This window comes from Trachinotus anak, unplaced genomic scaffold (genome assembly GCF_046630095.1).
Source record: "Trachinotus anak isolate AG129_WGS33_773 ecotype Australia unplaced genomic scaffold, CSIRO_AGI_Tana_v1 ptg000039l, whole genome shotgun sequence".
Lineage (NCBI taxonomy): Eukaryota > Metazoa > Chordata > Actinopteri > Carangiformes > Carangidae > Trachinotus > Trachinotus anak.
In genome coordinates, this window is record NW_027273890.1 from 3867457 (window position 1) to 3881691 (window position 14235).

Sequence of the window (14235 nt, forward strand, 5' to 3'; positions counted from 1 at the left end):
ACTGGAAACATGGGGAAAAAGCTAGTCTGACTCTATCCAAAGGTAGCGAGATCTGCCTAGTAGCACCTCTGAAGCTCATTACTTAACATGTTATATCTGATTTATTTCACTGGAAATCCTACCCATAATTCAATCTGCGCTGAAGATGTAGTGTTTAAGGCAGTGCTGTGGGCCGCAGGTTATTGTGGCTTGTCCACAATTCTTGCAGCTTCTTGTAAAAATTAGGGTTAGGGTTATGGTAAAATTTTGTTCATAAATCTGTTACAATGTCAACCTGGATTATCTCTCATATCAGGTTTGACAGATGACTTCTGCTTAGTTTTTGTCCACATTTCTATGCCTTTTCTAAAAGTTTTTGTTGCAAAATGATCAGTGTGAGGAAGACCAGAGGAGCTTACGAATTTTTTTAAATCTTCCTTTCCCACAGGCATGAATATGCACACACAGTGTACACACATACGCACAAAAAAGTTAACAGCTGTGCTGCAGAAAAGCAAGCAATTTGCCCAGGGTTATTTGGATAGGCCCTCCATCCACAGCTGGGAACTCGAGGCCTCTGGTGGTTTCATAATGAGACGTCTATTGATTTTGGGTTTTCCATTAGAAATGCTGGATGAATTCCATTTCATTTAGCTGCTTCTCAGATGGCTTGAATGGAAAAATGGCCAAATCAGATAGGCATTGTTTATTACATGTGGAGAAAATAGTGGGGCTCCTATTTTTGAGGCTGATGAATGACAAGACTAAAATGTAGTTTGAAAAATAAAAATTTTTTTTCTTTAGTTCTGCCGCCAAAAAAGTAGACAAAGTATTACAGCCTTTTTTTTTTTCAGTGCAGCAGTTGCATTTTCAGAGCTGCATGCGTCATATCAGGACCACACGGGCCAGCAGCACGAAGAGCACAGCATGAGGCACAATGAGGAGTAACTTACTGGTTGTTAACAAGAACAATAACAGGGCTTGGGAGAAAGAAACAAAGTGCCCTTTTAAGCCGATTTTCTTCTAGACTAGAACAAGGCTAAAAAAAGCTAGAGCAATTTGGTCATAAAAAATAGCTGGTAAGAAAACCACAAATGTGGACTAGATTGACTGAAATGTTCATTGACTGCAACTAGACAAAACTAGTTATGGTTTTCTCTGACTAAGAAACAACTAAAATGACCAGACTTCAAAAACAGGATGAGGTTGAAAACTGACCATGACATGTGACACAGGACGAAGGCTAAAAAAAAAGCAGACAAAACTAACACTTGTTCCAATTACCAAATTATTATGTTTGAATGAAGGGTTATTTATATGATATTCACTGCCACTAGATGTCACACTTGACCACCAGCATCTTGGACCCAAGCAAATGCTTTGTTGATAGTTAACCAGCGAGCGATAGCAACATTTGCTGAACAAATTCAAAATATGGGAACAGCAAGTTAGCTAACATTATCATGCTACTGTAGCCGTCACTAACGAAAACAGACATGTAACATTATGTAGCATCAAGTTACTGACACATGGAGGAGAAGAAAACCAGTTCTAAGTCAAGCCGGAGCCTCTTAGTAGCTAGTGGGCTTCTCCTCTGTGTAAAGTCAGCCCACTGAGCTTTACGGGCTGCAAGAGTTAAGCCTTGGAATTATCCGCTGGGACCGACCCGCACAAATGACAGGCACACTGAGAGAAACTCTACGGATGTTTTGACAGTCCACTGGCTTGAATTTGAGTCCCCATGACCACTGCTCTGGTCTCATCTCTTTCTTTGTCAGAGAAGTTTTTGGTTCCTTAAGTGCAGGAAACTCTTGAAGGTCACTTTCACCTAAACGCTGCATACTGCACTGTGCCGTCTTGTGTGTGGGCGGTGCCTGTGTGTTTATAAACATGGGGAGGGCCAACGACCTTCCAACCTTAACAGTGAGGGACTCATATGCACTAACATGCATGCACTGCCAGACCGGATACCAAAACAAAGAACAGTGGAGTTTGGACTACAACACAGGCAGACTGCGTGTGACCTCGAAAATAGAAAATAGTTGTTTGCTTCTTTGATATTTAATATTTAAAATGTTGTGTATATATAACCTTTAAGGTCAGCCGCAAATTATTTTGGTTCCTGATCCAAAATCACCAGCTGAAAAGACAGATATTTTTAGTTTAAAAAGCACTTGTGTTTGCTATTGTCCTTGGCTGAATATATCATGATACATTTTATTATAATTTGGACCTTTCTCCTTTATTTTCAACAGTTAAACCCTAAAGAGATGAAATATAGGGATGTATTCAGCTCACTGAAACATTTACCGTGACGACAAAATGAGACCATGTTGTGAGCCATATTATCTGTCTCACATACACTGTCCATCCCATCTTATTTTAAATACAGATCCTTGTACTAGTACAGGTCATTTGTATGCGGCAATGATTTTTGGACTCTTTAAGCACCTTTCTGTCATTTTTACAGGTTACTACATTCTTGAGAACAACTCTCTGCTGAGGGCAGTCTTGAAGTACAAAAGGATTCAACTGACTGATTTCAGAACTGTTCCAATGGAACATTTTGGTGAGAATAAATTGGTTTCTCTTTTGTTACTGTGAGTTACAGATAAATGGGTGGTATAGGTACATCAACTTTTCTTTAATTTCTTTTCACAGATTTACCTTTGAAGATCTCCTTCCCACCAGACTTCTCTGATTCCCGTCACTATGGACTTCTGTTGGTGGTGTATGTGATCTCAGACTTTTGGACTGAAACTGTTGGATACTGCAAAATATATCAGAAATGTATATGCAAATGATAGATTATGTTTCTGTTTTGACACAAAATTATATATATCTCAATGCTTTTATCTGAGGACAGAGAATATATCCATATTGAATGTGTGAGGACCCAGTTGTAATCAGATCCCTGTCAGGAGCTACATTTGCATGCAGAGTAACTAAGGCCATGTTGAGTCAGTCGCAGGCACTTCAGTGGCACCTTGTGATTGACTCTTCACTTGCATTTGAATAATCAGCCCGTAATCAGTGAGGAAATTCTAAACTGAAAGGGAACAAGTGTTTACACGCCACAGTGACACATTTATAGGATGAGTGGTATTCTATATTTTTGTTGTTGTCAAAAAAAAAGTGAAAAGAAGCAACGATCAAACTAAAAGCTAAAAGCCTGACATCTTATTCCTCTGTGCCACAGAGACACTGAGTCACTGAGGACATGTTCCAGCTGTTTTAGGAAATTACTCACTTTTTTTATTTATGTTTTCTGTAAGAACCAAAGGGCCTTGGTCTGTGTGCAACAGACAGGTTAGGAAGTCAGAAAGTATTGAGAGACGAACTAAAGTGTCGTGAATGTTGGTCTTTTTATATTTTTAATTTCAATTATATATATAATAAAATACCACCACAGCTCTGCAAAATAAATTACAGTAACCAGGCTACTTCACTGACCTTCCAAAATAAAACAAAGAAGTGCTGAAGTGCTTTTAATAATGCAATAAAAATGTTTTTACTGATTGCTTCAAATCAGAATTCTGTGATTTTACTTCGTGTGCCTGCTGTTCTGTGCAGTGACAGCGCCCCCGGTGGTCAGGCAGTGAGCGACCACTTCTCTCTCAGCTGGGACTCTGTCCTGGTCAGCTCAGACAACATCATCGTGGCTCGTCTGGACGGCCGAGGCAGCGGCTTCCAGGGCCAGAGGATACTGCACGAGGTTCATCAGAGACTGGGAACTGTTGATGTCCAGGACCAGATTGCAGCAGTAGAGTATGCAGTCAAATTTGTTTTGTTTTCTATTAAAAAAAAAAAAAAAAAAAGTGAACTCTTATGACTATCAAAAAATTCTACCTAAAACACTTGAAAATCCCTGAACAAGAGCCATACACTTATATGCTGATTTTATTTTGAAGTTTTCTGCAGAATATCATCCTCTTGTTAATTTGTCTACTTAAATATACTGTAGAAAACAGAAGAGTAAAAAGAATAATAAAAAATAGAAAAGTGAAAAAATAAATCTGTAAGGTGTATGGAGTCATCATATATATATATATATATATATATATACATATATATATGTGTGTGTGTGTGTGTGTGTGTATACAATTTGTATATGCATACAATACATACACATGTTATGAAAGTATCTAAAACAGGCTCATTTAATGTAGTTTTTTATTTTTTTTTTTTATTTTTTTCAGATACATGATGAAATTGCCATACATTGATCGGACACGGATAGCAGTGTTTGGAAAGGTGAGACAATGCTCTTATCTATCATGAGATGTAAAATGAATCCAACGTGCAGACTATTTTTGCCATTTGCATGTTATGTTACTTCTGTAGAACAAAATCCTTGCACAGAAAATGTCATTTCTATTAATAATACATTTTAAATATAATAATAACAAATAATAATAAAATTATTTGTATTTACCTGAAATCTGCTGTATTTTTAATGGATCACTCAGAAAACAGTCAGCCAATCAGAAGAGTGGCTCAGAGCCTATCCTTCATAATCTCCAAGCCTATCTCCTCAGGGGTTTTTCCTGTTTTTCCCCATTATATTACATTTACTCATTGGGCTCAGAGCCTCTCTTCTGATTGGCTTCCTGACACGTTGTTACCAGAGCTCAAGAGAGAAGCCTGAGAGAGGAGATGTAAAACTACAGTGAGATGATTTTTGGGTCTTAAAACCAGACCAGAAATATATCTTATGATGGAGATCAACATTTCAACTAATAAAACACAGGAGAAGTTAAAATTTGGGCCCTTTAAAAGTTATACGTCTGGGTCCAGACAGGACGGCGTCCAGGTCTGGATCCAGACCACAGTCCTACTATAAGTGGCCTCTGCTTTGAAGTGTCAAGTGATCATTTTGTCACATTTGCAATGAATGATTAATGTTTTTTTTTAATACTTTTACCAATTTAAGAATTAAAATGACATTAATGTGTATGTTTGTTTGCTCAGGGTTATGGAGCCTACCTAACATTAATGATGCTCAAGGCGACTGACAGCCTCTTCAAATGTGCATGTGCAATGTCACCAGTGACAGACTGGAAACTCTACGGTGAGTAGACACAATCCCTCCGTAAACTCTGCACTGTGTCGAATTTACATGTGGATCTTGAGTCATACGAAGCCAAGATGTCTTCCTCATATTTTCCATCTGTCCTGTGACGGATGAGGAAAACGTTTAGATAAAGAAGGTGAAACAGCGTTTGTGTGGAGGCAGAGAGAATAACTGTCAGTGGTATTTTGGTGTGCATGGCTCCAACAGGAAGTCAGGTGAATCACCGGCTTGTGCTCTCACCTACACAAGGTGTTATTTCCGCCTCACTGAAGGCGTTTCATTGGGGCTGGAGATGACAACAGCTCCACTTTGTTTAGGTACTTAACTGCAGCTGAGGCACTGTCTCCTGTCGCCACTGTTAAGAATGTATCACTTCTCATTTGCACAGCATCAGCCTTCTCGGAGAGATACCTCGGCATGCCATTACGGGATGACAGCAGATATCAGGTGCGTGTTTACTGCCTCCCCGTGCTTGTTTTGCCGTTGATCTTTGAAAGCTGAGCATCACCGACACACCTACAGTTGAAGCTCCCACGGTTACTGAACGTGGCTGCTATCAAAGTCAGAGGCAGCGATGCTTTGCCTTTTTCTTTTTCTTGTTTTTTTTTTTTCATGCTCTGTAGGATTTTGTCACTCATCTCTCTTTGGTAACTGTGTGCTCTAGTGTGTCAGATCACATGCTGGAGGAGGTTTTTATTTTTTTTTATAAGCTGCTGCCAGAGGAGCTGCCTGGCTCTCTCAGGCCTCCCGCGCAGACGAGACATTTAGCTATCAGAGGTGTTTTCCCACAGTAAGAGCAAGTGGGTAGGAACAAAACTGGTTCATGTAAGAACATTGTGAACAACCAAACAACAAATCTGCGTCACTGCTTTCAATATACTTGAGCTTTGAATTTGCTGGATTTTACATCTTTTTTCGTAATAATTTGTACAAGCGGTGATTTCCAAGCACAGAAAATCATGTCAGTGTGAGATACTTATCGCTCAGGAATCTGAAATTGGATTAAATGACTGTGTCTTCGTGTGCATGCAATCAGGATGTAATGTAAAATTACGACAGTGCCTTGCATTTGATTGTTCTTGGTATCTTTTGTATTGCTTTCCACGGTGCCAGCTCTATCTATCAATCTCCTGCTATTTGTGATTTCCTCGCAGTTTTCCAGCGTGCTGCAGAACGTTCAGGCTCTTAGGGAGCAGACACTGATGCTGGTTCACGGCACAGCAGATGGTAAGAGAAAATAAACTGTGATAAAAATCAAAATACTGTATCTGTGCTTGGCCGCTGAGCACAAAGAAGCTCGCAATCCTGGAGGGTAATGAGGCAAATGGTTTTTAATCAAAAGATAAAAGGAAAAGTAGGTTATCTAAATTGATGCTGGGATTTCCAGAGGAAAACATTCGCTGATGAGCCATGCATGTCGAATTTGTTGAGGTATTTCCATCCTGCCTCAATCTGATTGCCTTTTTCTTTTTCTCCCTGGTTAAGATTCAGGCTGAATCTTGCTGACATGTTTTGTTTCTTTCCTCCCAGCCAACATCCACTTTCAGCATACTGCTGAGCTCGTCAAGAACCTGGTGAAAGTTGGAGCAAACTACTCAATGCAGGTGTGTGTCGCAGAGTCAACAACTCCACAGCATTTGTAAAACAAGAGATGCAAATGTCCTCAAGTGCAATACGATTATTATACACAATAATTGACAATATTTTAAGTCCTTGTAAGACTATTTATTCTTATGTAGATTTTTTTTTTATGTAATGTCTATTTATTATGAAAGTTTTATTGTTATTTATCTCTGTCTTTATGCCTCTAAAAAGAGGTGGAGTGCTGCCAAACAAAGTTTCATTGTGTCCTGATATGCAATGACACTGAAGTATCTATCTCTCTATGTACATTTTGTATATTGCACCTGAAACACATCTGATTTTAGTGTATAGAACTAAACGCTGAGTGTCGCCAACTTCACAGATGATTACAAGAAGGTCAAATTAATGTGCTTCTCTATAACAACAAGAGAAATCATCGTCTGTAGAGGAACATGGACTCAGAGTTTGTAAAATCACGTGTCGGTCTCTGAAGTCTGGCTTCACCATCATCTACAGTCACTGAACTGCTGGAGCTGTTGAGCTGAGACGTGACGACCCGAGCAAGCATGCCCCTGAACGTCACACCTCTTTAATCATCAAGGTTTTTTTCTTTTCAAAAAAGAAACATTTACGTAATTTGTCACATTAGAACAAGTGAAATCCTTTCTTTTATTTTTACTTTGTTGAAGAGAATCAGATTGACAATGTATTGAAAGAGAATTTTTCATTCATAATACATACATACAGAATTACCTGTAACCTCTAGTACAGAAAATGTGGAATTACATTTTATGTGTGTAAACCTGTGGTTCTCAAAGTGGGACTCCCAGGGGTCCTTTTGGGGGTTCCTGTGGGTCCCCAGCAAAAAGAGCAATAATTTATTTATATATTAGTTCCAGCCTTAAAAGATACTGTATAGCACTGACTTCAGCATGTAGCCACATGTTTGCTTTGTAACTGATACCCATTTAATTACACTGAGTCCTACAGGGGTCATTTCTACAAAAGGTTCCTGCTGACCCTGGATGTATTTCCTTACCTTTTACCCACCAGATCTACCCAGATGAGGGCCACTTCCTGTCCCGGCAGAGCCGCCAGCACCTCTATGCGACACTGACCAGCTTCTACAGGGAGTGTCTGAAGGAGGAGTTACTACCGCTGCCTGATGACGAAGAGGAGGAGGAGGAATAGGTGGGAGGATATGAGGGTTACACGTTTGGCAGAGCTTAAGAGAATTTTGCTAAAATCCGTCAAGGCTTTTCGCATTTGGACCAAGTGTTTAGCCAGACATGGACACTGGGTTAGAGCTTCTAATGCTCTTAAGTGTGTGTGTGTGTGTGCTTGTGTGTGTGTGTGTGCGAGAGTGATAGAGAGAGAGAGAAAGAGAGAGCACTCCAGTGTGTGATTGTGTATAAATGTGTTGAAAAGATAACTGAAGGACACAACAGTGACACTTGCATTGCCGGGACTTGAGGCGGGAACAGCCCTCTAGCATAAAGTCATTTCAGTTTGGGGACGCTCCGTCTCTCGGCAAAGCACACGGACGACTGCCTCCATCTTGTGCAGGCTCTCTGGGCTGCAGTCATCCACACTTAACCAAGTGCATGGTTCTTTTTCCCCCCCCTCCTCCTCTCTTTCCTCCTTCACTTCATTTTTGCCATGTTAGTCTACTTTGTGGTAACACTTGGGAAGAAAAGAACACAGATGTACACCTCTGATCTCACCTCTCCTTTGGTTGTTGTATTGTTGCACAAGGAAATGCTCCAGTCATCTACGGAAACGTTTAGTCACACGAGTTCACCACAACTGAGTCGACCCCTGAATAAGTGCAATTTCCTGCTGAAACCCTCTGCCATCGCCCACCCTGAATGGAAACAGTCTTTATGGGTCACTCTTTATTGTACAGGGGTCTTGTGTAGACATGTACAATGCCTTATTAGGTTCAACATACTGTACTATTACTTACTGACGTCAGTAGTCATCCATTAGCAGTGTCATGTTAACCTATGTCAACTCAGGTCCTCGAGACACGGCATTGCAGTCAGTTTAGTATCTGAAACAGTTATGGTCATAAATACGTTATGAAGATTATGGATAACGTCCATAAAGTTATTTCAGTTTCAGGCCACACTGCTAAAGTTCTCCATCTTAATATGCTGTTAGCCTGGTTTTTAGTAAATCAAGTGATGAAATCTCAGATTTCTTGAATTCAAGGGACATTTCCCCTGTTTCTGGACACTCTGACTTCAAGAAAAAAGCAAAAATACAAGTGGAAATAAATGAAAATGGGTGTACTAAGATGGACAATTTTACAGTGTCAGTAAGGTATTTGCATGTCTACAGGGAATGTGTCAAGTGTTGCCACATTTTGTACAGTACAATACAGCAGAGTGTGTACATAAATATATTTTTGAGATGTCAGATCTCATAGAAAGTTTAGTCTATGGGGATGGATTGATTTGACCTCGATGTCTTGTACATTTTTCTGTTTGTTTGTTTCTTGTTGTTTTTCCTTTCAGCTGTTGATTTTCTTCTTAGGATGGATTTTGTAAAGCTTCTTCTTGTTCTTTTTGCTGTTTTAAAAAGGGAAAGGGCAGGGTTGAGGTTTTGGGATTATTGTGATTGTCCTCTAGTGATGATTATAAATAAAAAAAAAATTATGAAAAACAATGAGTTATGCTGATGTGTAATGCACACATTACAACAGAAAATCAAATCAGCTGTGTTTGTTTCCAGGATTGATGAATAACCTACTCATCTTCACTTCAGTTTAAAGGTCCCGTATTTTACTCTTCTCTTGTGTTTTACTTGAAGTGTTAATATCCATCAGATATATTTGTGGTTTTAAGAATCAAAAACCATCTCAGTGTAGTTTTATATCTCCTCTCTCAGGCTTCGCTCTGGAGCTCTAGTAACAACAAGTCAGTCAGCCAATCAGAAGAGAGGTTAGAAGCCTCTCCTCTGATTGGCTGACTGTTTTCTGAGTGACTGAATAAAAATATAGCAGATTTCAGCTAAACACTCAGAGAAACCAAATCCTGCCAGGCTGGATGGTGGGTCCAGGTGGGCGGGGTTTGGGGCATGGCTGAGAGCAGTGACCGTTTTGTTGTGACATCACAAAGTTCCAGACGTCCTGACGGCTCTTTTTAAGGCTCAGTTTGTGAATACAGGCTGTGTGCATTTCTCTGTGGACTGAGGCTTTGATACTTTCACAGTATTAATATAGAACTTAGACCTGCTTTATAATCACAAACACATGGACATGACAACTAGAGTCACATTAAAGAGAGAAGCTGGTCTTTCATGGCCTTGGGACACCTACATTTATTTAATTAGCAGAAAAGATCTGCTTGTTTAGAACAATTTCTGCATAAATATTGTGCATCTCTGTGCATTCATCACTGCCCACACTCACTGGCCTGAATGGCCAAGCAGATGTTTACAGCACTGAAGGACAGAAAGTCTTTAATCTGCAAGATGTGAAGTAGCAGAATTAGTTTTGGTGTTTCTCACCTGCACAGATGAGCTTCTTATCCAAACTGATATATTTTCATTCCACGTCAGGTTTTTAAAACATTTTTGTGCCTTTATGCGGAGAATCAAAGGGCTGAGACAAAACCTATATAAGGAACATACAATACAACCTGTTGTACAACATGCAGTGAAATGCATGGCAGTGTGCTCCACTTAAATGTGACACACTGCAACTTCCATACACGAATCTGAGACAGGAATAGAAGTGGAGCAAAACAGGAGAAAATAGGACAGATCATAAACAAACATGTCATAAATACAAGACATAATGAGGTGATATATCCGATATTGTCATGGAGACAAAGAAATAAGGCACATACACGAGTGTGCTAAGAATATGAAATAAGCCTCAGGATGTCAAGGGACATATGATAACAATACTTTTTGTCCCTTGGCATTATGGTGTATTTATAGTTTGTTATAGCAGAATGACTGGAGGAATTATTACAGAAGACACATACAGACATCTTATGATTGTTTAAAGATATGTGAACTTATCCTTTATCTTTTAAAATTTTGCATTAATTTGTAAAGAGACATTAATCTGGATTTATTCTGTATAGTAAAAACTTCCTTTTCTTTTCCTGTTATAGCTAAAATATCAAAAACAAATAGTAACAGTCGTAATAAAAGCATCCTTCTCTGTAAACCTGCCTCCAAGGACAAGCTAAGGGGAGTCTCCAAGCTCAGGGACCATAACAATCCACCTGTCATATTGTTTGTTAGCGACAGGGAAAAGCTGACAGTAACAGTATAGGTTTAAGAGCAGATGTTGAAATCAAATATTTGGTGCTACTCTAACAAGGCCAAGTACAGAGCTGTGGATGGAGGAGGAGGAGGAGGCAGAATGACAGGCCCTGTTGCCAACGGTTACAGGCTTCACTGAAACTTGTTTTGTTAAACTTGTACAGACAGAGAAATGTAAAAAGGACCATTTGGGGTTGTAGAAGGAGGTAGCTGCTGGAGCCTCTTCTAGCAAATAACTGACAGGCTCAGTGACTGTTGCAGCATTCTTACATCTTGCTTTCACAGTGGATTTCATTGTACCAAACATGAGCTGCAATTTGGATTTTTTCAAAACAGACATCCAGTATAAAGCTTAGAGCACAGCTGCCTGAAATCTTTATGCTAATTGCTAGGCTAACCCTGTCCTGACTTCAGCTCTGTGTGTGACATTAATATCGATCCTCTCCTTTCACTCTCTGACAGAGAGCAAATAAGCATATTTCAGTTTCCTCTTTTACATGTTTTAAGCGTCACTGGATCAAAAAGCTGCAGCAGATATTAAACAGCTTTGATGTGAAAGCAACTGCAAGATAACATCCTGCAGTCGCTGCTGCTACCTCTCAACCTTGTACTGGTGCAGCTTCAGCAGACTGGTTTGTCCCGTCAGATATCGTTCAAGTCAAGTCTTCATTTTACTGCTTCGTCCTCTAAGCACATCAGCAAACAATGCCACACGCAGATGAGAGGATTTCCAGTTTCACTATTTTATTTCAGCTTATAAATTTTCCCAGGTTTACAAACGTCATGCAGTTTGACAGAATCAAGCGAGTGCAGAAGTGAAAGCAGCACAGGGTCATGGTCAGAGAGTGGTCTGTGGTCAGTGTGCTATTATTCAAGGAAGGATGTGATGATGTACAGGGTTACAAGAATCACTGCTCAGCAGAGAAAAGTGAAGTTTAGTTGAGTGTCTCCATTTTCTTCCTCATTTGAAACACTTTTGGGATATTAAATGATACATGTGACACGTCCAGCTGGTTATAAAGAGTCAAAAGAGCAAATATTACTGAAAAGAACTGATAAGAACTGTATTAGATAGTAGTTGTAGATGTAGTTGGAGATAAAGACTGACATAATCATCTGAGAACAGTCCTATAATGCCTTTTTCTTAAGCCTACAAAATCCAATCTTCTGTAATATGACACATTTTATTAAATCCAGCATGTATTTGTTATAGGCCTATACTCCCCAGAGAGGTTAACTGCAATAATATATCTCACAAAGAATTCCTAATCACAAAATGAAGACAGAAGAGCAAGACGAAAAAAAAAGAAAAAAGTTGTTAAGTGTAACAATGACCCACTGTGATTCCCTCCTCTACAGGACATTCAGATTGGAATGACATGACAGGGGGAGGTGGGGAATGAACCATTCCCTGTGCTCCTCTGTAATTTAACTCAGCATCCTGGATGGCACTTTAACTATCACAAAATTACAGTATATGTTCTGCAATAAATGTGGACATTCAGCAGGACAAAATCAAAAGCCTCCCCGGGGGGATGCTGGGTAGCTGAGGGTGGGAGATAGGTTGGGCTGTGAAGGATCCACCCGTTGGATCCTTCGTTGCCTGGGAAACGGGGCTGTGGCAGCCTTCGAAAGCTGCTGTCCTGATTTGAGACACAGCAACAAACATGAAACAAATATTGATATCATTGATTGTGACTCACACTTCCCGAGGATATCATTATTATTGTTATCTATTATCTATTATTATCTATTATCCATTATATTATCTCCAGTGTCCATGATCCATTTAGAAATCAAAGAAGAAAAATGCTTCAGAACATGCCTGAGAATCATAAGGTTTTTAAGTTTTCTACAGTATCAGAGTAATCCAGTGATAGTTGTTTGTACATCCGTGGTTACACTGCAACTGAGAACTGCTAAGAGCTAATTCGGCACAGTTGTAATGGTGCCAAAATACAGGCTATAAGGAGAAAACCAGAACCTTTCTGGATATGACATTACAGCAGCCTATTCGATGGCTTTCATTTTTTCTATCATCATATTGGCTCCTAAACAGGAAGCCTGTATGTTGGTGTAAACATGTTAGACTATGGCAAAAATATTTTCACACAAGTCAAATTTAACACTGAACTGACTGAACTGCAAAAAATTGAAAACAGTACATGGAACTGTTACAGCAAATTTACAGAAAAACACAAACATGCGCCAGACGGGATCAAAATCACTGACCATCAGCGGATGATGTGGAAATCACCCAACCTCCACTTGAGACATAAATCCAGTCCAAAAAACCAAATCTGGCTAAATCTTCACATAATGCTTCTCCTTCCCTGAATGTGATTAAAAACCACCATATGGTAATTGCTTTTTTTTAGTCAGGCAAGATGAGGAATCGGTCGACCACGGCTGAAGATGCAGATGCTCTACTGATCCTCAGGGCTGCACAATAGTCAATCTTCATTATCTAATCAGACACTGTGGTAAGTCTGTGAACTGTGTTGGCTCTAAGGTCAAAAAATAAAGACGACTGTAATGAGGTCAAGGCACCTGCACAAACTGTTTTGTGATATGATCTCTCAAATGTTAATATTAAGTGAACTTGTTTTGTTTGCAGCACGTAGAAATAGTCACAGTAGATTGGAGTAGTCAGCAAAAACTACACCCGAAAATGGAAAAATACAAGTTTCTTTGATACCCTGACATTTGTCCTCTGATACAAATATTACAAACAATTATTAGAAGCATTAAATTACAGCAACTCTCATTACACAACTTTGTCATCATGACCCTGGAGTCACCATGTGGACTAGTTATTCCAAATATAATGCTACTGATCTTCAGCACTGTGGGTCTGAAGGATTTTACTGATGCTCTTGGAGTGCTTCCACAGACAGCAGCCCTCTCTCATGGCTCATCACAGCAGTTACTCCTCATAAAACCGTCTCGCCTCCCTGTCAGTCATCTAGTCATCCTCGGTAGATGTCTGCGGGACGAAAACCTCGTCCTCCTTAAAGCAGTGCCTGAAGAAGGTGAGCACTGAGTTTAGCATGTAGTGTCGGCTCCTGACAGCAGCGATGTTGTGTCCTTCATCTGGGAAAATCTGCACAGCAGGAAATAGAAAACAATTTGACTAATTTAGAGTCTTCACAGCCACAAGTCACAAAATAAAATCCCAGTTAAAAGGATACAGCTGTTTTATTTTAATGTTTTTATTACTAATGACCAAAACCAACAACTGATTCCACCTCTCAATATTTTCTGACATCCTGTGCTGTGTGTGGCACTGAGCTGGTGGCTACTGGTGGCTAAGTAAA

General features: G+C 39.7%; 2 protein-coding genes across 4 annotated transcripts in view; one reads left to right on the forward strand and one right to left on the reverse strand.

Moving 5' to 3' along the window:
- The window catches only part of LOC139614923 (inactive dipeptidyl peptidase 10-like), a 183723-nt gene extending 174419 nt beyond the window's left edge, over nucleotides 1-9304 (forward strand). For both annotated transcript variants that reach the window (XM_071472608.1, XM_071472609.1), the window contains exons 18-26: nucleotides 2450-2548; nucleotides 2641-2710; nucleotides 3553-3747; nucleotides 4179-4233; nucleotides 4951-5050; nucleotides 5442-5500; nucleotides 6208-6280; nucleotides 6584-6657; nucleotides 7691-9304. In XM_071472608.1, the coding sequence (XP_071328709.1) occupies nucleotides 2450-2548; nucleotides 2641-2710; nucleotides 3553-3747; nucleotides 4179-4233; nucleotides 4951-5050; nucleotides 5442-5500; nucleotides 6208-6280; nucleotides 6584-6657; nucleotides 7691-7828 (863 nt within the window). In that variant the 3' untranslated portion in view covers nucleotides 7829-9304. The remainder of the gene's footprint in view (nucleotides 1-2449; nucleotides 2549-2640; nucleotides 2711-3552; nucleotides 3748-4178; nucleotides 4234-4950; nucleotides 5051-5441; nucleotides 5501-6207; nucleotides 6281-6583; nucleotides 6658-7690) is intronic.
- Nucleotides 9305-11648: 2344 nt separating this feature from the next.
- The window catches only part of LOC139614957 (inactive dipeptidyl peptidase 10-like), a 42339-nt gene continuing 39752 nt past the window's right edge, over nucleotides 11649-14235 (reverse strand). For both annotated transcript variants that reach the window (XM_071472656.1, XM_071472655.1), the window contains one exon: nucleotides 11649-14021. In XM_071472656.1, coding sequence (XP_071328757.1) covers nucleotides 13884-14021 — 138 coding nt within the window. In that variant the 3' untranslated portion in view covers nucleotides 11649-13883. The remainder of the gene's footprint in view (nucleotides 14022-14235) is intronic.